This window comes from Macrotis lagotis, chromosome 1, assembly GCF_037893015.1.
Source record: "Macrotis lagotis isolate mMagLag1 chromosome 1, bilby.v1.9.chrom.fasta, whole genome shotgun sequence".
Lineage (NCBI taxonomy): Eukaryota > Metazoa > Chordata > Mammalia > Peramelemorphia > Peramelidae > Macrotis > Macrotis lagotis.
Window position 1 is genome coordinate 799987976 of NC_133658.1, and position 26468 is coordinate 800014443.

Here is a 26468-nt window from a genome sequence, read left to right on the forward strand (position 1 = left end):
GTGCTCTATCTACTGCACCACCTAGCCGCCCCTTGTTCTTATTCTTTAAGAATTTTTCAGTAGGGGAATGGCTCTTATTTAATGAAACCCTTTTAAGAAACATTGTTTCTTGGAAAATTTTTTTCCTTCTTTTCTACTTGTCTTCTAATGGACTGTACTACATGTGTGTATGTTTGTATATGTGTGTGTGTGTGTGTGTGTGTGTGTGTGTGTGTGTACAAAGCCTTTTTAATTTCAGATAATCAAAATTATTCATGTTACATCCCTTGATCCCCTCTTTTGGTTAATAGTTTTTCCTTTATACATAGATATGACAGGTAATTTTTTTCATGTTCTAATTAGTTTATAATATCATCCATTATGTCTAAATCATGTACCCATTTTGACCTTATCTTGGTATATAATGTGAAATATTAGTCTATGCCTAGTTTCTGCCAAACTGTTTTACAGTTTTTCTAAACAGTTTTTCTCAAATAGTGAGTTTTTGTCCCCAAAACTTTCATCTTTGGGTTTATCAAGCAGTAGATTACCGTGGTCATTTATTACTGTATATCATATACTGAATCCATTCCATTGATCAACCACTCTGTTCTGTAGTAAGTATCATATTGTTTTTATGATTTATTCTCTGTAGTATTGTTTGAAACCTAATACTGCTGGGCCTCCTTCCTTCATTTTTCCCTCTTATTCTCTTGATAATTGACTTTTTGTTCTTCCAAATGAATTTTTTAAATTTTTTAGTGTTATAATGTTCTATTTTATTCTCCTTTATTGCATTTTATTTCATTTTGATTTTACTTAAAATATGATATTTGTTTGAGTTGGAGGAGAGAAGGTCCCTAGCCAAGTTTTGGCCCAGAATGTAATCATTGGAAAGGCCAGAGAAGAGATAAAATCAATTAAAGATGTGCCAATGCCTCATCATCCCTTTAGGACAGAACTAGAAGGGGAATCTGGCAAAAACCTTGGCTACACCTCAGGTGAAGGCAGTAGAAAATTAAATGCTTATTGTTTTGATTTGAATGTTTATCTTTTTTCATTGATGATTAGGCTAAATTTCACAGGAGAGGGGATTTTGGCTTGCAACTTTAGCTCCTTTACTTTTTAGCTCTTTATGCTTTATTATTCCATTCCTTTCTAAAATTTTTCATGAATATAGAATAATCATATGTTATTCAGATTGGCCTTGAATTCTATTTGAAATTCTCTTAATCACTTGTACATTGTGTTGTTTGCTATTGAAATTGTTAAATGTTAACCACTATGGATTAAGTTTTGAAATGAAGGATTTTTTTTCTGGCAGAAATCTGTGGATTCTCTTCATACATGCTTTGTTGCCCACATTCAGAAGTTTTTGGGCAGTCAAAAATATTTCTTGCACTATAGTATTATATATGGTAATCTTTTCCCACTTTTTCTCTGGGAAACTTGTGATTCATAAGTATATGACATATCTTAGAGACTAGCTGCTTTGGTTTAGTATAGAATAAAAGTATATATATGTTTTGCTTCTCTTCTTCAAATTTTCCTCCATTTCAGTATTTTTGAGTATTAAATTTGTTAATCTCACACATAGATACTACTTTAGAGATATCAAGGAAGTATTTTTTCCTTCTATTCTATTAACTGTGTTTATATTCCACATTGGGAGCTCTATTTTTTTTTACCTAAATCTATATCTAATTTCTTCTTTTATGAATTTTAATTGTCTTTTGAAACTTTTCTGAAGGTTTTGGTTTTGTTTCCTAATCTCTGGAGAATCCACATTAGTAACTATTTCTTTACCCTCCTTCATATATATATATATATATATATATATATATATATATATATATATATATATAATATTTGCATATGCTTTGGTTTCTCTTTGAAGTTTTACTTTTGTTCTTCCTCCTTCTGTCCTTTGTTTAGCTACAATGTGATGCAAAGGCTTTCCTTTGAATGGCTGGAGAGAACCAACACATGCTGTTTTTTGTTTTTTGAGATGGAGAAGATATTTGAGTAGAATTATGGCGACTTTAGTATCTATTCTAAAGTATGACCCCACTCACAAGGCTGAAATTTTCTTGTGGACACTGGAGGGGGGGAAGGTGCTGGGTGAATACTCTTACCTATTAAAATTTTTCTGTCATTAATTCATACAGTTTTTTACTACTCTATATTCATTGCATCAATCCTTTCTAAGGTTGAAAATTTGAAAAGGTTTGTAGCATCAATATAACATCTTTCTGTTCACATGATTTTAATTCTTTTTTTACATTTCAAGGTTTTTTTCCCTTTTTCAGGTTTTAATATTTTATGTTCTATTTAAGATCCCTTCTATTTTTTGACATTCTATGTTTTATGTTCTAGGTTTAACATTCTACGGTTTTTCCATGATTCTATAAGCAGAATAAGACATGTACACACATAACTGCAATGTGATTCACTAAGAATTTTATAAATAGTGATAATGAAAATGACATTTGTAAAATGCTTTAAAGTTCACATCAATCTGCTGTTGAACATTTGGCTTTTTCAGCCTATACAAAACACATTACAATGCAATCCTGATCTCAGAAACCAGGGTCAACATGGACATATGATAGGGGCTCCTGGCTCTCTTCTCCAGAGATAAAAGCAAATAGAATCACATATAAATAGCAAGAGGAGCAAGGGGTTAAGACCTAGATTACTATTGCTATGTGAAAAGCTTCTTTGAGCCTTACCTCATAATTTTTCATATTATGAGGCAGTCCTAGCCAAGGTAAACCTTTCTACTTATACAAATGACAACCTTCCATCCTATCTTCTCCCACACATTACCCTCTCCATCTTCTCCTCTCTCACTTATCTCCATTCTCTCTTTCTCTACTGACTGCTTCTCAACTGCCTGAAAACATACCTCCATTTTTTCTCCATCCTCGAATAACTCTCACTTGGTCCCTCCATCCCCACTAGCTGCCGTGCCATCCCTTTATCTTTTCTCTTTTTTTGTCTAAACTCTTTGAGAAGGTCATCTCTAATCAATGTCTCTACTTCATTTCCTCCTATTCTCTTTTTAATTCTTGTCTGGTTTCTAACTTTATCATTCAGTCAAAAAATTCTTCATCCAAAGTTACCAGAGATCTCTTCAATTGTCAGGTCTAATGGTCTTTGTGCAGTCGTTATCCTTCTTGATTTCTTTGTAATCTTACACTGTCCATCACCCACTTCTTAAAACATTCCTAGGTTTTGACCACAGTATTCTCCCTTGTCCCTTGCTAGGTTTTCCTCTAGGTCATGCCTGGTACAGGTGGATGTCCTGGGTCACCTTCTTCTATTCTTCTTCTGTACTATTTCATTTGGTGATCTCATCAATTCCCATCGTTTCAATGATCATCTCTATGAGGATGATTCTCAGATCTATTTATTTAGCCCTAATCTCTCTCCTAAATTCAATACTCACCTCTCCAACTACCTATTAATTAGACAATCTCACACTGTATGCTATAGACATCTGAAACTCAACATGTCTAAAATTGAACTCATTACTTCCTACCCACCCCCCAAAGTCTCCCTATCTATAGCCTGTTTGTGCAAGCTATTTCCTCCTTTAGAATATGCATTTTTCAGGAGCAAGCAAGGACAGTCTTTTGCCTTTCTTTGGATCTTTGGTACAATACCTAAAACATAGCAAGAATTCAATAAATACATATTGACTTACTGGTGATATGGATATGGATCTCAATCGAGACTCTTATTGGTGATCCTGGGAAAATCACTTTTTTCTCTTGGAATGGTTCCTTATCTTGGAACTGTTGTGAGTGGTAAATAAATATCTAAAGGGTTTTTCAGATTATCAAGCATGATATTACTCTCAGTTATTGGTAGTAGTATGTGATGACTCTAGTGACATAGCTAATAAGGATCAGAGGAGAACATTAAATTCAGGTTCCTTCTGATTTCAAGTAGATTCCCTTTATAGATACTCCAAAGCACTTTGGTTTGTTAACTCCCATATGTACTTTTCATGGAACACGGTGTGCTATAATTATCTACTCTGGTATCTTTGTCCTACTAGAACATAGGCTCCAAGACAGCAAGGAACCATACTAGTGACTAGCTTTAGATCTTCCTCAATGTATGGCTCACTGTACAAATTAGGCATTTTTTTAAGTTTTTGGATGTGGGGGCAGTGAGGATAATCATGGGCATTGATGCAATGGCTTATAGTATTCCATAATCTTCCAATAGAATCCTTCATAATTATATGTGATGATGAAGATTTTGGATAGATGAAGCCTAACTGTACCAGGTGAGCTTGCCCTCAGACTTCTTTCTCTTGAGATGGGTGTACAAGACTAGGAATAAGTGAACCAAAACTCCATGAAACCTTCCCTGCTTACACCATTTTTTTGCCTGTCCTTCTGCTTCTATACGCTGCTTCAGCACATACACATGTACACATTTTCATATATATGTGTAAAATATGTATATATGATTGTATAAATTAACATCATTGTGTGAGATGATCAGTATGATGGACTTATGTCCTCTAAATAGTTCAGTGACCAAGTACAATTCTAAAAGACTTGTAATAGAAAATGTTATCCATATCCAGAGGAAAAACTACGGAGTGTGAAAGGAGACCAAAATATACTTTTTAAAACTTATTTTATGTTTTTTCTTTTTGTCATGTTTTTTTCTTTTGATTTTGATTCTACTTTTATAGCATGACTAATATGGAAATACATTATACATGATTGTACAGGTATAACCTATATTAGATTACTCACTGTCATGGGGGGACATAGAAAAATTTGAATCTCAAAAGCTTACAAAAAGGTGAATATTGAAAATTAACTTTGCATATAATTGAAAAAATGAAATAACATTAAAAAAGCAAAAATGTGTATATATTTATATTTAAGCAAATGTGTTTATATACATACACCCACACATAAATATATCAACTACATGGCACAATGGATAGAGTGCTAGACATGGAATTGGGAAAACTCATTTTCCTGAGTTCAAATTTGGCCTCAAAAAGGTACTAGGTTTGTGATCCTGGGCACATCACTCATCCCTTTTTACTTCAATTTCTTCATCTGAAAAATGAGCTAGACAAAGGAAATGGCAAACTACTCCAGTGACTTTGCTAAGAAAACCCTAAATGAAGTCAACATGACTCAACAACATTTCTCATTTATCACTTTATTTTTAAATTTTATTTTTTCTAATTACAAGTAAAAAAATTTAACATTTAATTTAAGAAATTTTGAGGTCCAAATTATCTTCCTCCTTCCCTCTGTCCCCTCCCTAAGATGGTTAACAATTCAATATAGATTATGTATGTGCAATCAAGAATAGCATATTTCCATATTTATTATCAAATTATTATCAAATTTCCATATTTATTTTCTTTATTATCAAAGAAGACCAAAATGACTTCATTATTTTAGAGACAAGTTACAGTGTGTCCAACTCTGATTGATCAGATCAACATGAGCTGATTATAGATATTATAGAGAATGTTCTATAACAAATAAGGCATAAATGGTCCATGTGAACACCTGGGGTGGTTATTTTAAATTTACACAGCTAATTTCTTACCTTTCTCTTGGAGCACAGCACCCTCACTGATGTGGGATGCCATGCTGACCAGTCCTGTGCCAATGTCTCCTTTGCTGCAATCAGTTCCTTAAAAGAGACCTTCAGAGTATCCTCACATCACTTCTTCTGACCTCTTTATTAGTACTTTATTAGTACTGTGTGAAATCTCCATAAAATTGCCTTTTTGGCATTTGAACAATATGCCCATGAGAGTTGACCTATCTGTAGTAATGTTTGAATGCTTGGCAGTTTAATTCAAGAAAGGACCTCATGTCTGGTATCTTCTCTTGCCAGGTGATCTTCAAAATCTTCCTAAGACAATTTAAATGGAAATGATTTAGTTTCCTGCCATGGCCCTGGTAGACTGTCCAGGTTTCATAAGTATATTACATAGCAATGAGGTCAGCACAACCACTCTTGTAGACCTTCAGTTGGTAGTCAGTTTAATATATATTTTCTTCCACACTTTCTTTTGGAGTCTCCCAAATACTGAGCTAGCTCTGGCAATGCCTGTGCCAACCTCATTGTCAATCTGTACCTTCCTGGAAAGGAAACTGCCAGAGTAAGTGAACTTATCCACAGTTTTCAAAACTTCTCCATTTGCTGTAACAAATGGTAACACATATGGATGGTGTGGTAGCACCTGTGTTTTCTTGGCATTAATTGTAAGGTCAAAGTAACACAAGCAGCAGAGAATCAATCCATACTTCATTGCACCTCAGCTTCAGAGACATGCACCAACATTGCCTCCACTTTGGTCTTGGCGTGTTGCCTTTTCAAGTTGAAGATTTACCAGCAACACAGTAGTTGACCTTGATGCTTTGTTCATCCTTGGTGTAGGTATTTGATAACTTAACTGAAAACATCATGCTAAAAAGCACAGGAGCAAGAACATAACCTTGTTTCACTCCATTGGTGACTGGGGTCCACTATCCAGAACCCGGAGCAAGCACACTGTCATGGAACTGATGTACAATACTGATGAACTTCTCTGGGAAGACAAATTTTGATATAATTTTCCATAAACCCTTATGAGTAATGGTATCAAAGGCTTTGGTCAGATCTACAAATGTACATACAGACCTCTGTTCTGTTCCTGGCATTTTTCTTGGAGTTTTCAGGCAGGAAATACAATATTGATTATTCCTCAACCCTTTCTGAAACCACACTGGCTCAAAGGGAGGTGACCATCTACTGAAGAATCAGTCTATTGAGAAGGACTCTGACAAGAATCTTACCAGCAGTGACTAAAAAAGAAGTACCCCTGTGATTATTACAGGATAATCTATTCCCCTTACCTTTATCTTTATAGAGATAGATGATGGAGGAGTCTTTGAATACTTGAGGGAATAATCTCTTCATGCCATATAACCTGGAAAATTTCAATCAGCTTTTGGATGAGCAATAGACCCCTATCTTATAGATCTCCGGTGGAATAGAATCAGCACAAGGTGCTTTGCTACATGAAAGAAGCCTAATGTCACTCAAAACTTCTTCAGTTGGAACTTCAGCTAAGGACTGACTTCAACTTGATGACTTCTACATTGATTCATGATGATCTGTTAAGAAAACTATGGAAGTGTTTTAGCCCATTTCTCTAGGATCATGTCACAGTAATCAATGTGGCTCCATCAGCACTGAGCAGTTGAGATGCACCATAGGGTCTTTGACCCATAAATAGCCTTCAGGGCATCATAAAAATGCTATGAATTGTTGCTGTAAGTATAAAACTGAATTTTATCCTGCCTTCTTACTGAGCCAAGTGCCCTACATCTCTCTAAGCTTCACTTGTACTTTACTTTTGATGAAATTAAATGCTGCCTTCTTAGAAGGAGATGAACTATTCTGGTAAATCCCATGGAGTTCTTGTTTTTCATTTAGTGACTTCTTTATTTCCCTATCATTTTCACATCTTGATGTTTGCACATGTTTTGGCTCAGATGAGCAAATGCAGATGATCTGTACACCAGATCTCTGAAAGTTACCCACTCTTTTTCTGCTCCACTGATGCCAACTGTGTGTTGGCTCAGTTTTCCTCCAAGTTAGCAATAAACTATTCATTCCCACTTGGAGAAGCTCTGTCATCTTTTGCCATTAATTCTTTTGGTAGTCAGTTCACCCCTAGGGTCACTGCTTTGGTTGAATATGAATATTTAGCTTAGAAAGGATGAGGCTGTGATCAGTCCAGCCCTCTGCACCACACATTGCCTTTGTCACTCTCACATTCTGTCAGTCTCTTCTTACAATCACATGGTTTATTAGTGAAAGAAGAAACAGGCCACAATGGAGAAAGTATGTGAAAACAGCATGTTTTGATGTGCATTCGTTCTCTATCAGTTCTTTCTCTAGATGGAGATGGCACTTTCTATCATGGGTCCTTTGGAATGGTCTTGGATCATTTTACTGCTGAAAAGAATTGCTTGGTTGGTTCTTGTCCTTCTTTATTGAAGATGATCAAAATGACATTACTATGTTTGAGACAAATTATGGTGTGTTCAAACGTGACTGATCAGACCAACACGAGCTCAGAATGTCCTACCACAGGTAGTCCAATGGGAACACCTGAGGTAGGTACTCTAAACTTATGTATGTCACATTTTCTTTGAGCTGCTTCAATTCTGCCTTCAATTCTGCACCTTCACTAATGATAGCACATCATGCTGGGCAGTCTTATGCAAGTGTCTCCCATGATGTACAATCAATTCTAAAGTTCTTCAATGAGGTCTTTAGGGTGTCTCAGTATCACTCCTTCTGATCCCTTTGTGAGCACTTGCCCTAAGTGAGTTCTCCATAAAATAGTTTTTTGGGCAAGCGTATTTCTGGCATTCTAACAATAGGACCACCCATGGTAGTTGCACTCTCTGTAGTAATATTGGAATGCTAGGCAGTTTAGCTCAAGAAAAGACCTCAGTGTCTGGTATCTTCACCTACCAGGTGATCTTCAGAATGTTCCTGAGAAGGACTAAGTCTAAGATAGCTGATCATCACACAAAATTGCTGTTAATGTATACAATATTTTCCCTGTTCTGCTTAACTCAGCATCAGTTCATATGTCTTTTCAAGGTTTTCTAAAATCTTCCTGCTCATCATTTCTTACAGAATAATAATACTACATTACATTCATAAACCACATTTGTTCAGCCATTCCCCAACTGATGGGCATTATCCCCTCAATTTCCAATTCTGTGTTACCACAAAAAGAGTTGCTTTAAATACTTTTATGTACATGTGAGTCTTTTCCACTTTTTTATGATCTCTTTGGGAAACTGACCTAGTATTGGTGTGCTGGATGAAAGGATGCAGTTTTATTAACGTTTAGGCATAATTATAGATTGTTTTCCAGAATGGTTGAATGAGTTCACAACTTAATGTCCCAGTTTTCCTACATCCCTTCCAATATTTATAATTTCCCTTTTCTTTCATATTAGCCAATCTGATAGGTATGAGGTAGTATCTGAAAGTTGTTTTAGTTTGCACTTCTCTAATTAATACTTATTTTTCCTGTGACTAAAGGTAGCTTGAATGGCTTCATCTAAAAACTGCCTGTTCATATCCTTAGGTCATTTATCAATTAGGGGATGACTTGGTTCTCTCTATATATTTTTTGTTTTTGTTTTTGCAAGGCAATAGGGTTAAGTGACTTGCCCAAGGTCATATAACTAGGCAATTATTAAGTGCCTGAGGTCAGATTTGAACTCAGGTACTACTGACTCCAGGGCCAATGCTCTATCCACTGCACCACCTAGCCACCCCTCTATATATTTTTAAAATGAGACTTTATCAGAAATACTGGCTGCAAAAACCATTTTCTAGCTTTTGGCTTTTCTTCTAATCTTGTTCCTTCTTGCACTGGGACTAAGATCCAGGACTGCCACCCAGATCAAAATATAGACAATGCAAAAAAGTCCTGCTCCTGGTGCCAGCAAAGGTACCCCTGTAAATCTCCTTCTGCACCCTTATCTGATCCCTTTACCATCTGTGAACTGAGAGATCTGGAACCGGCCAGTGCTGCCACTGATTCAGTCACCCCAGGCCTGCTGTGGTTTGATGGGACCCAGTCCGTGCTGGTGTGGTCTGTACTGGTCTGTGCTCCTCTTGCCCTGGTGCAACAGATCTTTCCTGCCAACTTTCTAAGTTGTCTTGGATTGGAAAATTGTTTCATTCCATATTTTTGTGCATTCTAGTGCTCTAGAATTTGTTCAGTCATTATTTAAAGATATTTGGAGGGGTTTGGGAGAGAGAGCTCTGATGGGTCCCTGTCTTTACTCGACCATCTTGATTCTGCCTTAATATTTTTGCAGTTGTTTAGATCTGACATTGTGTGAAAAGTGTTTTGTAATTGTGTTCATATAGTTCCTGGGTTTCTCTTAGCAGGTAGACATCCAAGTATTTTATATTGCCTATAGATATTTCTCTTTCTATCTCATGTAACTGGACTTTATGGTATTATATAGACATGCTGATGATTTATGTGGGTTTATTTTGTATCCTGAAACTTTGATAAAGTTGTTAATTATTTCAGGTAGTTTTAGTTGATTCTATAGAATTCTTTAAATATACCAACTAGGTGGTGTGTTGGATAGAACACAAGCCCTGGAGTCAGGAGGACCTGAGTTCAAAAATCCAACCTCAGACACTTAATAATTACTTAGTTGTGTGATCTTGGGCAAATCACTTAACCCCATTGGCCTTGCAAAAAAAACTAAAACTAATATATATATATATATATATATATATATATATATGTATATATATATATACATATATATACCATCATATCTGCAAAGAATAATAGTTTTGTTTCCTCATTGTCAATTCTAATTCCTTCAATTTCTTTTTCTTCTCTTATTGCTATAGTTATTATTTCTAGTACAATATTGAATAATAGGTGATAATGGAATCCTTGCTTCACCTCTGATTTTACTGGAAAGGTTTCTAGTTTATCCCCATTAGAGTTATTTTTATTGCTGCTGTTCATATTACAAATAATGTTTGTGGATAGTTTTAAATAGGTACTTCTTAACATTTTAAAGTACATTGTTTCCTGCACCCTTTAGTGTTTTGCTAGGAATGGATGCTGTGTTTTGTCAAAACCTTTTTCTGCATCTACTGAGATAATCATATAATTTCTGTTGGTTTTGTTATTGATGTGGTCAATTATGCTGAAAGATTTCCTAATAATAAACCAACCCTACATTTCTGGTATAAATCTCACATGATCATAGTGTATGATCTGTGTGATATATTGCTATAATTTACTATTTAGTATTTATTTAAAATGTTTTTACATTAATAATCATTAGAGAGATTGATCTATTAGTTTTCTTTATCAGTTTTTAGCTTTTCCTGTTTTATATATCTGTATCACATTTGTGTCATAATAAGAATTTGGTGGGAATTCTTCATCTATTTTCCCAAATAAATTGTTTCCTAAAATTTGTTTGTGAACCTATCTGACCCTGAGGATTTTTTCCTTTGGGGAGTTCATTGAAGGCCTGTTAAATTTCTTTTTTTAAGATGGAGTTATTTAAGAGTTCTATTTCCTCTTCTGTTCATCTGGGAAATTCATATTTTTATAACTATTCATTCATTTTGTTTACAATGTCAGATTTATTAGCACATAATTGGGCAAAATATCTCCTAATGATTGCTTTAATTTCCTCTTCATTTTTGGTGACTTCATTTTTTATCTTTGATCCTGGAAATTTTGTTTTGCTATTTTTTTTAAATCAAGTTAATCAATGGTTTATCTATAACTTGCTTTAAGACTCATAAAGTTGTCATCAACTCAGAACCAGAAAAGAGATCTGAGAGTCAGTTAAGGTCTCTTTAAGTTCTATGGTTGCTAACAGTTTTCCATTTTTGTCTCCTAATTTCCACAGAGATCTGAAAGTGTTGATGATCATACTGAGTATTCTTTTGCGAATTTTCTCTAAAATCTCCTCCCTCTACCCCCCCCAAAACCAAAAACAAAACAATCCTTTTTTAATTAGGCAAAAACTAGACATAATAATTATTATAGTAATGACAGCAATAACTCATCACTAGAGTAAGTGGTGTCTATTACACATTATCCCCATTTTATGAATGAAAAATTGGAGGCCTGGAAAGAGTAGGAGCCTCACCTAAGATTACAGAGCTAGGAAGGAATGGAACAGAGAGATATGAATGCCAAGTCCTATGTCTTTCCACTATAAAACTGTATGCCTTCTAAACCATTTCATGGGACTGATAAGAGGATCCAGTAAGTCAGTGCAAGTATAATGACTTTTCGCTCTAAACAGTATATAAATGTTATTATTGCTATTATTATTAGTTCAATAACATAACCTAACCCCAGTCCTGATCTTCCCATTCTCTGCAAGATAAAGGGTAAAATCAAGTTATGTCTTCTGCCCTCATATTTATGACAATATACAGAAGCTATTTGTTATGAGTTCTATGTGATCATATGTCACTTCCTTTCTTGGGTCCTCAATTTCTCCATATATGAAATAAGGAGGTTAGCTTAGATGACCTATAATTATCCTTCCAGTTTTGACATTCTATATTCTTATTCCATCACTAATAAATACTCTATGATTTCTGGTCTAGGATCCCCTCCAGTCCTGTTCTTCTGTAAATACTTCTTATCAAGAACTCAAGGCTGAGTTTTCTCTCACCAAAAATGACCGATCTAAGATGCGTTTCTCAGGAATATGGAACAGGCTTTCAATTGAGGTCCATCTCTTCCTTCGAACCTGTGCTGGTGACGGTTTTTGGTTCTCTTCTTGAGCTTGTGCCTGTGAACACACTACTTGCTTGAATTTCTTCTTTAAGGAAGCTTTTTGGGCCACCAGCCAGTGGCTTTTACCTATAAAAGTTGGAAAAATGAGAAATAAGAGAAAAAAAGAAAGAAGAAAGAAGGTAAGGTAGGAGGAAAGAAAGAAGAAGAGAAAGAAAAAGGGGAAGATAAAAGAAGAGGAAAGGAGGGGCAGGAAGAGAAGGGAAAGGGAGAGTGGAGGGACAGGGAAGGAAAAGAAAGAGAAGAAAGGAAGAGGGGAGGGGCAGAAGAGGAGAAAAGAGAACAGGAAAGAAAGGAGGAGAAAAAAACAGAGGCGGTATGAAGATACTATTCATTTTTCTTTCTACCTATCTGAGGTATATGTAATTATTTACAGGCTGATAACATAGACTCTTAAAGTTTCATAGCTGGTAGGGCTCCTGGGTCTCCTGTCTGCAATGCACTACCATGTAGCACTCCCTTCTAAAATTTAACCAGGAGGATGATCATCAAGTCTCTTCTGTGTTTATAGCTGTAGTGATGGTCATCTCACTAACTCCTAAGATAGAAATGTCTTGAGCTTTGTGACCAGGACAGTTTGCACACCTTTAAGGAGCATCAGGAAATTAGATGATGGAGATGGAATTCACCACTTGTTTTTAAGAACCTAAAGCAATTCTGTCCCCCCTCCCCAACAAGAAGCAGAGTTGTAAGAGAACTTATTATCTGGTCCAATCCTTACCTGAAACATGATCCTATAAAAATCCTGGATTAGGGTGGGGGGTATTTCCAGTAACAAGGCAGCCCATTTCACTGGAATAGTCATCTCTATTAGGAAGATTTTCTTTATATTATGCCAATATTAGCTTTCCTATAACTTCTATTCTATGGTCAAAATTATGCTTTTGGGAACTATCTAGAAAATGTCTTTTCCAGAGAGATGATTTACTAAGTAAATTAGAAGCATCATCAGGATAAAGGCAGGTTGATCCCTTTTCTGAATCTCAGACTCCTTCTTTGTAAAATGAACTAGTTGGGGTAGGTTAGGTGGCACAGTGGATAGAGTACCCGCCCTGGAGTCAGGAGTACCTGAGTTCAAATATGACCTCATACACTTAATAATTACCTAGCTGTGTGGCCTTAGGCAAGCCATTTAACCCCACTGCTTTGCAAAAAAAAAACCCTAAAAGAATGAACTAGCTGAATCACAAAATTTCTTAAAGGCACATGATAAAATGATGTGTGAACTATCAACAGTTATATGAAAAAGAGCTCATCTGTGGTTCTTCCAGGTTTTTTTAAGTGGGTTTTTTTTTTGGCAAGGAAATGGGGTTAAGTGACTTGCAGGAGGTCACACAACTATGTAGTTATTAAGTGTCTCTGAGTCCGAATTTGAACTCAGATCCTCCTGACTTCTGGGACAGTGCTCTCTCCACTGTACCACCTAGTTGCCCCTATTCTTCCAGTTTTTAATCATTTCATTAATGATTTAGATTAATTGGATCTCTCTCAGAGTTTCTGTAATTTGTAGTTAACCACCATACTTCACTGTTTTGTAAAGGGAAAATGTCCATAATCTTTGCCCATAAGATTTTTTTTTGTAAGGCAATGGGGTTAAGTGATTTGCCCAAGGTCACACAGCTAAGTAAGTATTAAGTGTCTAAGGCTGGATTTCAACTCAAGTCCTGACTCCAGGGCCAGTGCTCTCTCCATTGCACCATATAGCTGCCTTTCCCCTATTAAAATTTTACACATGAATTTATTTTAGCATAGTGCCAGGTCCTTAACAAATGTTTGTTGACTTGATAAATGTGTTTTTCCCTGTACTATTACCTTTCAGGTACTGATCAGACAGGTCAACTCAGTTGTTATCTACATTCTATGGCTTCCATTTTGTAATGATTATTTTATACCAGCTTAAATTTCCTAGAAAATCTGTGCTAATGATCAGTCTTTTATCTATTTTGTATTTTTCAGTCTGAATAGCTTGTTTAAAAGGGTCAGGCCAGAGCTGTTTTAATTTTATACTTTCAAATCATCTCTTTTTTCACTCTCTTAATTAGGCACTAATTTTAATCTCAGCAAATGCCAGTTGAACACTAGAGATAGAACGATATGGGTCAGTCTTTATCCCCAAGGAATTTAACATTTATGTGAAGTCATTTATATAAATTAGTATTTGCAGAATATACATATATATATATATATATATATGATACAAAATATACAAGACAGTTTGAGGAGGGAGGATGCTGTCAGTTAAGGAGATTGAGTCAGGTTTGATGTGGAAGGTGGTGGTTAAATAAACTAGGCTTACTAAGAGGAAGAAGTGGGGGGGGACAGTGAAAAGAAATGGGAAATGGAGCATCCTTTGTATATAAACAGGATCAAACTCTCTTCTTAAAGCAAGTATTATTTTTTTAATATTTTACTTGTTTTTCCAATTATATACAATAGTAGTTTTCTGTAAGTTTTTGAATTTTACAATTTTCCCCTACCCTCCCTTCCCTCCCCCCAACCCCCCACAGAAGTCTGATAATCTTTACATTGTTTCCATGCTATACATTGATCGATTGAATGTATTGAGAGAGAAATCATATCCTTCAGGAGAAAAAAAATATTAGAGATAGCAAAATTATGTAGCACAAAAGACACCTTTTTTTTAAAAAAAAATTGAAGGTAATATACTTTGGTTGTTGTTTAAACTCCACAGTTCTTTCTTTGGATATAGATGGTATTCTCTGTCACAGGTACTCTAAAATTGTCCCTGATTATTGCATTGATGGAATGAGCAAGTTCATTAAGTTTGACCATCACCCCTATGTAGCTATTATGGTGTACATTGTTCTTCTGATTCTGTTCATCTTGATCAACATCAGTTCATGCAAGTCTTCTCAGTTCAGGCTTCTCTGAAATCCCATCCCTCCTGGTTTCTAATAGAACAATAGTGTATAGAACAATATAGTATACGTATACTATATAGTACATATACAATAATATATAATATTTTTATACAAGTGATGTTTTTACCCTTTTGCATGATCTCTTTGGGGCATAGTGATATTGCTGGATCAAAGGGTATGTGTATTTTTATTGCCCTTTTGGGCATAATTCCAGATTGTTCTCCAGAAAGGTTGGATGAGTTCATAGCTCCACCAACAATGTAATAGTGTCCCAGATTTCCCACATCCCTTCCAACATTAAACATTGTCCTTTCTGGTCATATTGGTCAGTCTAAGAGGTGTGAGATGGTACTTCAGAGCTTAAAGCAAGGATTTTTTAAGGCTCTGTGCAGTCCTTAAGTCCTTGTTTCTTAATCCTGAAGCATTTTCTCCTCCTCCCCACATGCTCACCTTTGCACTGACATCACCCAACATCAAGTATAGGTCAATATCACTTGGAAAGCCTTATTGAGCTCTTTGAAGGCTTTCCTGGCTTCATCAGTTTGCATGGATGTTGACCTATATGGTGCAATTCTCTTTTTGGTGGTCCTTTTGCTTATACTCATTATGAATACTGTAATAAAAAATAGCCAGATGACTCAAGAAATGGTATTGCTTGCTGCTTTTGGATTCACAATAAATTCCTTATTTGTCTTTCCAATGAGAACCTCTGTGCCATCTGTTAAGGACTCTTAAGGGGTCCCCTGAATTTCCCCTATTTCCCAGAAACACTGAATCCAGAGCGTGCAGGAGGCTCTAAATGTGTCAAGTATGGACCTTTTCCCTTCCCTATAACTGACATAATTTACTGTTTGCATCTCAAACTGGATTCCCTGTGTGTCCTTGGGAGGCATGATAGGTACCCATCAGTCTGAAGTAGGCTGAGAAATTGCTTGTGCATCTGGAGCCTGTGTAGATAAGCAGACCAACTTATCTTCATGGTCTAGCAGTTCCTAAAGGAAAAGAATGTGACTTTTGCCATCACCTAGCTCCTCCCCTTCAGAAGGGGTTTTTTCATTTGCCCACCTTTCTTGCACCTCAGCTCCCCTCCTCCCCCCATGCCAATGCCCCTATTGGTGGAAATTTCTGGTAACTTGAGTTTCTGTGTGGATTGTGAATTTTTTGCATTTGGCATGCATGTTCATTTCTCTTGTTTTAATAAGTTTAGTTTTCACATAAGTTTTGTGAAGTTGTAGTTGCCTGTTGACATATCTTTCTTATTTAGCTTCATCTTCCTTTTAAGCTAAGTGGGGCAAAGTTTGAAGCATTGGGCCTGGAATCGGGAAGATTCATCCTCATGAGTTCAAATTTAGCCTCAGATACTTCCTAGCTGTTTGATCCTAGGCAAGTCACTTCACTCCATTTGCCTCAGATTCCTCTTCTGTAAAAAAGAGCTGGAGGAGGAGATGGTAAACCACTTCAATATCTCTGTCAAGAAAACCCCAAATGGGATTACACGAGTGAGACATAACTGAAAATCGACTTAACTCCTTTTTGCCTTCTGATTTCATTTAAAGAGAATTGGGTAAGCAAATGAAAGAGGAAAAAGGGAAGGAGGAGCCAGCTGGGAATTGATGCAAGCTGTACAATCCTGGACAAATCATTTAATCTCTATGAAATTCAGAAAATGAGATTCTGAGCCAGAAGGCTAACCCTTAACTGCAACTGTCACTGCTAACAGAAGTTGTCATGCCAAACCTAGCCTTTTAAACACTGAGGACTTTCTGTTCCTTCACACACTTAGGCAGCATCACATTGTAATATTGAGGTTCTTTCATTTGAGGGCTTCCTGGGTAGGCTGTTGAGGTTGTCATGGCCTTTAGCTGTTGGGGCTTCCTGGTCCTTGGAAGCTCTGATGCCTAGCCAACTGGAAAGCCATGATGCCCTTTGTGTTCCCTAGCTTGCAACACTGTGTCAATATAAAGGCAAGTGAAGTTTCACTCTCCTGGCACTGCAGGAGCTACAGGTTTGGGAAAAACAGATGATGAAGTGTTTGCTGCCTATCTTAATGCCTTTTTATTGATCTGGCATTCACTGTTAAGTAAATATTCATTTGCTCTACTGTGATGTCACCTTTGGATAGTCTGAGGGAGATTCAGAGAAAAAAGGCAGGGCTAGTAAGCAGTGGTTTTGAGTTGATGGTGGGCCCTGAAAGGGTCTAGCAACAAGAATGTAGGATTATGATCTGTGCCCAAGCACTGCCCTCTTATTGGTTTGGTTATTATTTTCACCCTGAACCTGGTGGTGCCTCTAGTTATGACAGTTTAGAGGGAAAAAAGACAGAGAAGCAGAATGTTGTGGGACAGCCAGGGGCTCCTGAGAGAAGGTAGGGAAATGCTGGAATGTGTGGATATATACAAACAGGTCTAGAATTCCCTTTTATTCCATCAAACTAAGAGAGCTGTGAATTGGTAAAAGGCAAACAACAATCCCATTCTCAAGTAGCATACCTTCTAATGAGAGACATAGCATAGATACAAAGATCTAGGAAGTGTGTGCTAAGGGCTTTCTTTTTCCCATGTGTATTATCTATATCTACATGAATCTGTCTAGATATGGGTTTCAGGAAGGCAAAAATAGACATTTGTAGGATTTTCTCCCCCCATCCTTTTCTAAGGGATCTTTTGATTAGTACCCAAAAAATAAAGTATGATGCTAGGGCCAGAGACACTGCTTTACTCAAGATAGGGAACAATGCTATAGCTACCTATCTGCTCCTTTAAATACCAGAGCTATGAGTTTTAGATTCAAGCTATAATTCCTGACAGCTATTTTTAATGAGGAAGGAAGGTCCTCAGCTTTGTATTCATGACCTTATTTTTTCTCATCAAAGGCCAGTTTCTCAAAGAACATAGCAAATCAACCAATTATCCAGACTGATGGCAAGACAAAAATCAGAGAATGTATACATATGAGAAAATACATCAGACATTACACATTAAATGAGCTCTTCTATTTGGAGAAAATATTTAAACTCAACTGAGAGAGTGGGGGGAGAGAGGGAGAGTGAGAGGAGAGTGAGAGGAGAGTGAGAGGAGAGAGGGAGAGAAAATTTTCCAAAGTTTTTAGTGTAGCCAATTAGGAAGTTTTACATGTTGATTTCTTCCCAGAATTTTTCCTCTCTCCTCAGTGACCTCAAGAGAGATAGGCATGACTAACTGCAAAGCAGCTTCAAGGATCTCTCTCTTCTTCTGCTCTCCTCAATTCCAACTGCCCCACTCACAAGTACATAATTGAGTCTCTCTTCAACAAAGAGAGTCACATACAATAAGCACTTTGAGCTGGGTTAGAAAGGCAAATATAAGATGTGTGTGTGTGTGTGTGTGTGTGTATTATCCATAAGATAATAGAAGAAGGAAGGAAGGAAGCCTTCAGCCATTGGGGGAATTGCAGAAGGTGGTATTTGAGCTGGGTCTGGATGTAAAATTGATGAAAATGAGGAGACATTGCACTTTAGGAGAGGGGAAAAGTCAAGGCAAAGGCACAGAGATAGGAGATATAGTGTTATTTGTAAGGAAAATTAAGAAGACCAGTATAGATGGATCCACTGGAAAGGTGGGAAGGGACCAGGTTGTGAAGAGCTTTAAATGCTAATATATGTATACATTCAAATGCCAAACAAACATATACATCATCTAATTTGGTATTTGAAAATCAACTGTACAAATATAGAAGACAATATGAAAAAGATCGGGTAAATTAGAGGGCTATAAGTTTAATATGAACCAATAGCTTAATAAGGAAAGGGAAGGGAAGGGAAGGGAAGATTTAAAGATAATTCTGTAGAAATGAATCATTACTGGGTAGTTCTTTTTACATTTACATTGGAAGATGAATTTGTTATTTTTTAGGGCTTACTTCAAGAAGGTAGAGCCAATGCTGCAAGGGAGCAATTTCTGGCTCAATATAGGAGGGGGAAAAACCTAACAAAATGAAAATAATCTGCATAATGTGAAAGTCAGCTTCCTACAACTGGAATTTTTCAAGTAAAAGTGGATGACTTCTTTGGAAAGTTTTAGAATGGATTCCTGTTCAGGTATAATTTGAGAATCCAGGATTTACCCCTAAATTAATCTTGTGACACCATGACTACAAGGGCTGGACTGGGCTTTGTGATCTGCTGGCAATGGGCAATAGGACAGAGGGAAGAAGAAATCATTAGAAATGTTCCATAAGGAATGAACATTACCTTCATTTCTTGACTTGAATATGCTTCTAGCTGGAAAGCAGTTGTTGAGATAATGACATCCATCATCTACTTTATATAGTCCTGATCCTGACATCCTGTCAAAAGGTTTCCTAGGAAGTAAAGCAAGGAAAAAATGAAGCCAAAAAAAACCTCACTGAAACCATTATTATTACGGAAGGGGAACTGACAATGAAGAAGTGTGAAATGGAAGGATATGAAGACTTATGATTAGAAGACTTGGATTTGTACCCCTGTTACCATAGCTACCAGCTATGTATTCAATTAAGTAGTAAGCATTAAGCACCAACTAAGTTGTATGACCTTGGATGAGTCATTTAACTTGTTTGCCTCAGTTTCTTTAACCATAAAATGGAGATAATAACAGCACTTGCCTCCCAGAATTGTAGTGAGAAACAAATGAAATAATTTATCTTTAGTGCTTTGTAAAGCTGAGGGCATCAAATAAATGTCAACTACCATTACTATTTCCTCACAGGGATCTTGTGGGGGAAATAAGTACATTGTAAACCTTGAAGGACCATAGTAATGTGAACTCTTATTAGAAGTAATACTAATAACCATAATTATGCATTTTACTGTAAGGAAAGGCATATAGAGTGGAAAGAACACAAGTCAAAGGTAGGAATTCTAGTCTTGTTTCTGTCATTTACCAGGTGGCTGGGTATATGGAACTGAGAATCATCAGCAGGAACATATTAGTTGAACTCATGGGAACTAATGAGATGGCCAAGGAACAACATAGAGATGAAAAATAGAAGAGGCCCTTGACAGAGCCTTGGAGAACAGTCAAGGTTAGTGGGTGATACATAGATGAAAGTGCAGCAAAGGAATAGACAGACAGGATAGGAGAAGAATCAGGAGAGTGATGTCAGGAAAACTTAAAAAAGAATACATTATAGGAAAAGGGTGATCAGCAGTGTCGAACACTTCAGAAAGGTAGAGAGGGAGGTGAATATAGAAAGGTCATTGATTTGATGAATCAAGAGATCATGATGAGTCAAGAGAAAGGGAATTGGCCCTAAAAACAGCTGTTATTCAGAAAAGGGGGAGGACTTGAACTCATGGAGGAGATTTCAAGGCAAATGGGAAAAAATGACCATGGAGAAGGCAAAGGTTATTAATGAATCGCACAATCCTCTAGAGATATGGGAAAAATTTTTAAATGAGGTAATATTTTCTCTATCACCTGCAGGGTTTTGGTATTTCTAAGACTGAAATATAAAGAAAAAGGGGCTTGAGAGCAAGATTTATAAGGTAATAACAGAAAGTATTTAGAACAAGACACAAGTATCTACCTTAGTAGCTTTAATTCCATAAGGAATACAAAAACTAAATAACTAAATAAGTTTATGGGACCATGGATCAAAGAACAAAGATTCAGAACAGAGCAGTTTAGAAAGGGAAGAAATATAATGAAGACAATGAAGGAAGGAATCCTTTTCAGAAAAAAAGGATACAAAAATGAAATAAAGAAAACTAACGATCAAAACAAATTGAAGGGAAGGAGAAGAAGGATTTTGTTTGATTACCTGAGAGAAACAAGAAGGAAAGAAATACTTAGATAAAAGGAAGAAAAAGGAACTAATGAGTTAAGCAAAACTTCAAAACTATCAAAAGGAATAACAAATGGGTATATGGGGTTTGAAAGTGAGTGGGAAAGAACCAACATAATAGGATTGTCTTATAATAGATTGAACTAAAATTACTTGAAGAGACATAATAATATGCTTCCAGAAGAAAAAGGAAAAAAATTCCAACTTGAAAAATGAAAATATTTGAGCAAATGGGGGAAAATAGAAACCTGACACTAGTAACTTTAAATATGAATTGACTAAATAAGCAAACAAAATGAAGGACAGACTAAAGAAAGCAACACTTCACTAAAAAACAAAGATTAAAAATTAATAACTTGATCCTAAAGAGTATGTTAAAGAACAAATTAGAGAAACAATTGAATTAAAGATTATGACAACAATGAGACAACATGCCAAGGGAATGCAGCCAAAATAGTACTTAGGGGAAATTTTATACTTTTCAATTCTTTTATCAATAAAAGTCAGAAAAATCAAATGAATGAATTGGACATGTAATTAAAAGAAAAACTAGAAAATCAACAAATTACCCTCCTCAGTAAAACACCAAAATAGGAGAAATTAACAAAGCTAAAATTTAGAAATTGCAGTGAGTATAATAAATAAAACTATGAGTTGATTTTTTTTGAAAAAAGAGTAACAAAATTGATAAACCATTGACTAACTTTATTTATAAAAGAAAACCAAAATACTAATATGAAAAATGAAAAAAGTGATTTATAACAGATGAAGAAATAAAAGAATTCTTTGGAGTTCTTTTGTTCAGTTACATGCCAATACAATTGACATTCTAAATGAAATGTATGAATATTTACAAAAAAGATAAATTTATCAGATTAGCTGGACAGGAAATAAAATAGTTAAATAACCTTCTTTTAGAAAAAGAAATTGAACAAGACATATTGAACTCTCAAAGGGAAAAATCCCAAGGACACAATGGATCTACAACTGAATTCTACCAGACATTTAAAGAATAATTAATTCTAATACTACATAAACTTAGAAAAACAGATAAAGAAGGTATCCAACCAAATTGCTTCTATGACAGAGATATGGTCTTGTTCCCAAAATGAGGAAGAGACAAAACAGAAGGAAAAAATAGATTAATTTTCCTAATGAATATTGATGCAAAATTCTTAAATGAAAGGAGCAGTACACACAAAGGTCTATAACCAAGTTGGGTTTATATCAGGAATACAGGGTTGATTTATTATTAGGAAAACCATAATCATAATTGAACATCTTTATAACAAAACCAACAAAAATCATAGATTATTTCAGTAGACATAGAAAAAGCTTTTGATGAAATAAAACATCCATTCCAGTTCAAAACACTTGAAACCACAGGAATAAATGGAGCTTTCCTTAAAATGATAAGAGTTATTTATCTAAAATCAGGAACAAGCATTATTTATAATGGAGATAAACTAGAAACCTTTCTAATAAAATCAGGTTTTATGATGGTTTGAGAACCCTAGAAAGTCAATTAATAATTGATCAAAACAATTAACTTCAGCAGTACTGAAGGATAAAAAAATAAACCCACATAGATCATCTGCATGTCCATATATTAACATCAAAACCCAACAGAAAGTGAAAAAAAGAGAAATTCTGGTTAACTATGGACAGTATAAAATGGAAGTGTACCTGCCAAAACACACATGGAAACTGTTTGAACACAATTATAAAGCATTCTTCACACAAATAAAGACATCTAAATAACTGGATTTATAGTTAATTGCTCTTAGGATGCACCACTATAATAGAAATAATAATACTTATTATTAATTTACTTATTACTTCCAAAGATTTACTTTACAGAGCTAGAAAAAATAGTTACAAATTCATCTAAAGGAACAAAAGGTCCAGAATATCAATCAATCTACATTTATTAAATGAAAACTACATACTAGACATTGCTAAGCACTAGAAATAAAAAAGAGGAAAAAGATAATTCTTGTCTTTAAGTACAGAAGAAACATGTGAACAGATATACACAAAGAAAGTTTTATACAAGATAATAAAAGATAATCAACAGAGGTTAGAAACTGAAATTAAGAGGAGTTGTGAAAGACTTTTTGTAGAAGGTGAGATTTTAGTTGGGACTTAAAAGAAGCCAGGGAAGTCAATAGTCAGAGCAGAGGACAAAGGAGAGAGAACATTCAAGATATGGAAGACAATGAAAGCAAATGCTCAGACTGAGAGATGGGGTCTTGTTTGTGGAACAGCCAGATCAGTCACTGTAGAAGAGTAAGGTGAAAGAAGATTGAAAAGGGGTCAGGTTATGAAAGGCTTTGAAGGCCAAATAAAATATTTTGAATTTGCTCCTGGAGGCAATAGGAAGCCACTGAAATTTATTGATTGGTGGAAGGTGGGTGATATGATTAGACAAGCTTTAGGAAAATCACTTAGGTGGCTGAATGGAGGATGAATTGGTTTGGCAAGAGACTTGAGGAATGCTGATCCACCAGCAGGGTACTGTAATAATCCAGGCATGTATGAGGTGATGAAGGCCTTTCCCAGGATGGTGGCAGGAGCAGAAGGGAGAAGGGGCATATTGGAGAGATATTGCAAAGGTGGAATCCAAATGTCTTGACAACAGATTGGATATGGGAGTAGAGAGAAAAGGTGAGAAACAGTGAGGAGTGGAGCATAATGCCTAGGTTTCAAGTCTGAGAGACTGGGAGGATGATGTTGCCCTCTATGGTTAATAGGGAAGCTTAGGAGGTAGGGAAAGATTCATAGGAAAGATAATGGCTTCTGTTCCTGATATATTATCTACTGGATTCTAAGTTGAGATGTCTGAAAGGCATTTGGAGATATGAGATTGGAGGTCAGCAGAGATCTTAGGGCAGGGTAAGTAGATTTAAGGATTATTAGTGTAAATCCATAATAGCTGATGAGATCACCAAGTAAATTAATAAGATGAGAGAAGAGAGTTTAGAACAGAATGTCAAGGGACATCCATGCTATAAAAAATGATGGGAGAGGGATTCAGAGAAGTCTGGGAAAACTTGTGTGTACTGGTGCAAAAAGTAAAGTGAGCAGAAACAGGAGAATCATCTATATAATGACAGAAATATAATGAAGATAATCAACTTTGAAACACAGAAATTCTGATTGTCAATGACAAATGATAATTTCAAAGGATTCATGCAAGATTAAATATACTATCTATCGAGATAGAGAATGTGCAATGCAAACAGAAGCATATTTTCTTCTCTTTTTAATTTTTTTCTTGTTTGACATGGGTAATGCAGGAATTTATTTTGTATGGCAATACATATTTGTAATGGGCTTTGGTTTTCTTACATTATTGTAATAGGCAGGAGAGGGGTGAAGGAAGGAGAGAATACAGAACTGAAAATAAAATTGAATTTAAAAAAAGACATTTTTTTGAATAGGGACTAGTATCTTGTTAGTATTCTAATACTTACCTCTTATGTGACCTTGAATAAAACCCCTTGACTTCTCTGTGTCTTACTTTCCTCATCTAGAAAAAGAGATTAATAATATTCCTTAGCTTGGAATTCATTTTTCTTGACTTGTCTTCTAATTATCTATTTTTTTTCTTTTATTCTTAACTTGGCAAATTTTTACAAATGGGAACATATACAGGGAGGAAAAAAGGATCACATATAAATCCTCATATCTCAATTACCTAGAACTTAGATTTCTTTAAAAAATTATATAATACATTCTACTTATTATTTCCAAAGAAGTCCTGCTTGTCTCTGTCTCCTTAATCCACCCCTATTTTGTATTAATTTAAAGATAATTTTAAAAAATGCCAAAATGATTATTTTTTTTTACTTTTCTTTTGCTTTTTTTGGACAGCATTCTTTTTACTATTCCATCTCTTCCCCAAATTCTCACCATTCCCATAAATACAAAACAAGCAAACCAACAAACAAAAACTTTTGACTAAATTAGCCTAGACAAATAGAATCTTGGCCACATCCAAAAATTTATTTCAAAATGAATCTTCATTTGGGTCCTCCATCTCTTTGTCAGCCAGGTAGCATGGTTTATCACTAGTACTCTAGAATCATAGCTTGTTATTGTCCTTGATAAAAGTTTTTGAGTATTTCTAATTTGTTATTCTTTATAATATTGAAGTTATTATATATATTAATAGTTCTGCCTACCCTTCCCTTTGGGGAATCTGCAGGTATTTTCTGCCTTCTCCTAAGGGACAATATGGAAAGCAGGCATTTGCCCACTTCTGGTTATGTAAGTACCATTGCCAGGTTGAGTTTTCTCACTCACACTGCTGTGCTGAAGCCTATAAGATGAAGTTCCAAGACCACTAGAAGAAAAAATGGCTCATGGACCAAATCTTTAAAGGTAGCTCTTGAGAAGATAGTAGTACCCTCCTCATTCACTCCACTTAACTCTCAAATTGGCCTTAAAGTACAAGACTATGTCATCTCACTCCCTTGTTCAGTCAACTTCCTTGACTCTCTATTGCTTCCAAAATAAAATAAAAAATCTTCTATTGGGTTTATAAGGTCTTCTCTACCTTCTCCTTTTCCAACTTTTATAGTCTTACACCTTATTCTTCTCCATCTCCTCCTCTCCTTAGGTCACTGGTTCATTTTCAGCTCAAAAGAGGCATGTAAACTTTTGGGGCAGCTAGGTGGTGTGGTGGATAGAGCACTGGCCTGGGAGTCAGGAAGATGGTTCAAATCCAACCTAAGACACTACACACTTACTGTTTGACTTTGGGCAAGAAATTTAACCCTGATTGCCTCACACCCAGAGCCATCTCCAGTCATCCTGGACCCAGATGACTCTGGAGGAGAAAGTGAGGTTGATGCCTTGGCACAGCACCCCCTCACTCAAATCCAGTTCATGTGCTTGTCATGGCACCACCTCTCTGATGGCATGATCTTCTTCAATAATGGACAAACATCATTGCTCTGGAATCCAGTGGCATTGGTCTTGTTATTCCTCTTACTAGATTTTCCCTTTCCCGACTCCAAGAATTTTCACTAGAATGTCTACAATTTTCCTTTTCTTCCTCTAGCTTCCCTAGCTTCCTTTAAGCCTAAACTAAAAAGCTTCCTTTTCTTTAAGGTGGTTTTTGTGATCACCTTTAATGCTAGTGTTTTCTGAAGCTCTGCTGATCATTTCCAAATTATCCTGCATATATCTTGTGTGTAGTAGTCTGCAAATTTCTTGAGAACAGGGACTTCCTGCCTTTCTTTGTATCCCCAATTCTTAGCTCAGAGCTTAAATAAATGTTGACTGACTCCAGTATTTCTATGATATATATGTGTGTGTGTGTGTGTGTGTGTGTGTGTGTGTGTGTGTGTGTGTGTGTATTAATTTCCTTTTTTACTTTCTCCCTTCTTTGGGGAAATCCTGAACTAGAGGTG

General features: G+C 35.8%; 1 protein-coding gene across 4 annotated transcripts in view; it reads right to left on the bottom strand.

The window, feature by feature from the left end:
• Positions 1–26468, bottom strand: part of XRRA1 (X-ray radiation resistance associated 1) — a 127350-nt gene that overhangs the window by 80735 nt on the left and 20147 nt on the right. For all 4 annotated transcript variants that reach the window (XM_074216872.1, XM_074216870.1, XM_074216871.1 and 1 more), the window contains exons 3-5: positions 24525–24580; positions 19475–19584; positions 12243–12433 (exon numbers count right to left, since the gene is read on the bottom strand). In XM_074216872.1, the coding sequence (XP_074072973.1) occupies positions 12243–12433; positions 19475–19584; positions 24525–24580 (357 nt within the window). The remainder of the gene's footprint in view (positions 1–12242; positions 12434–19474; positions 19585–24524; positions 24581–26468) is intronic.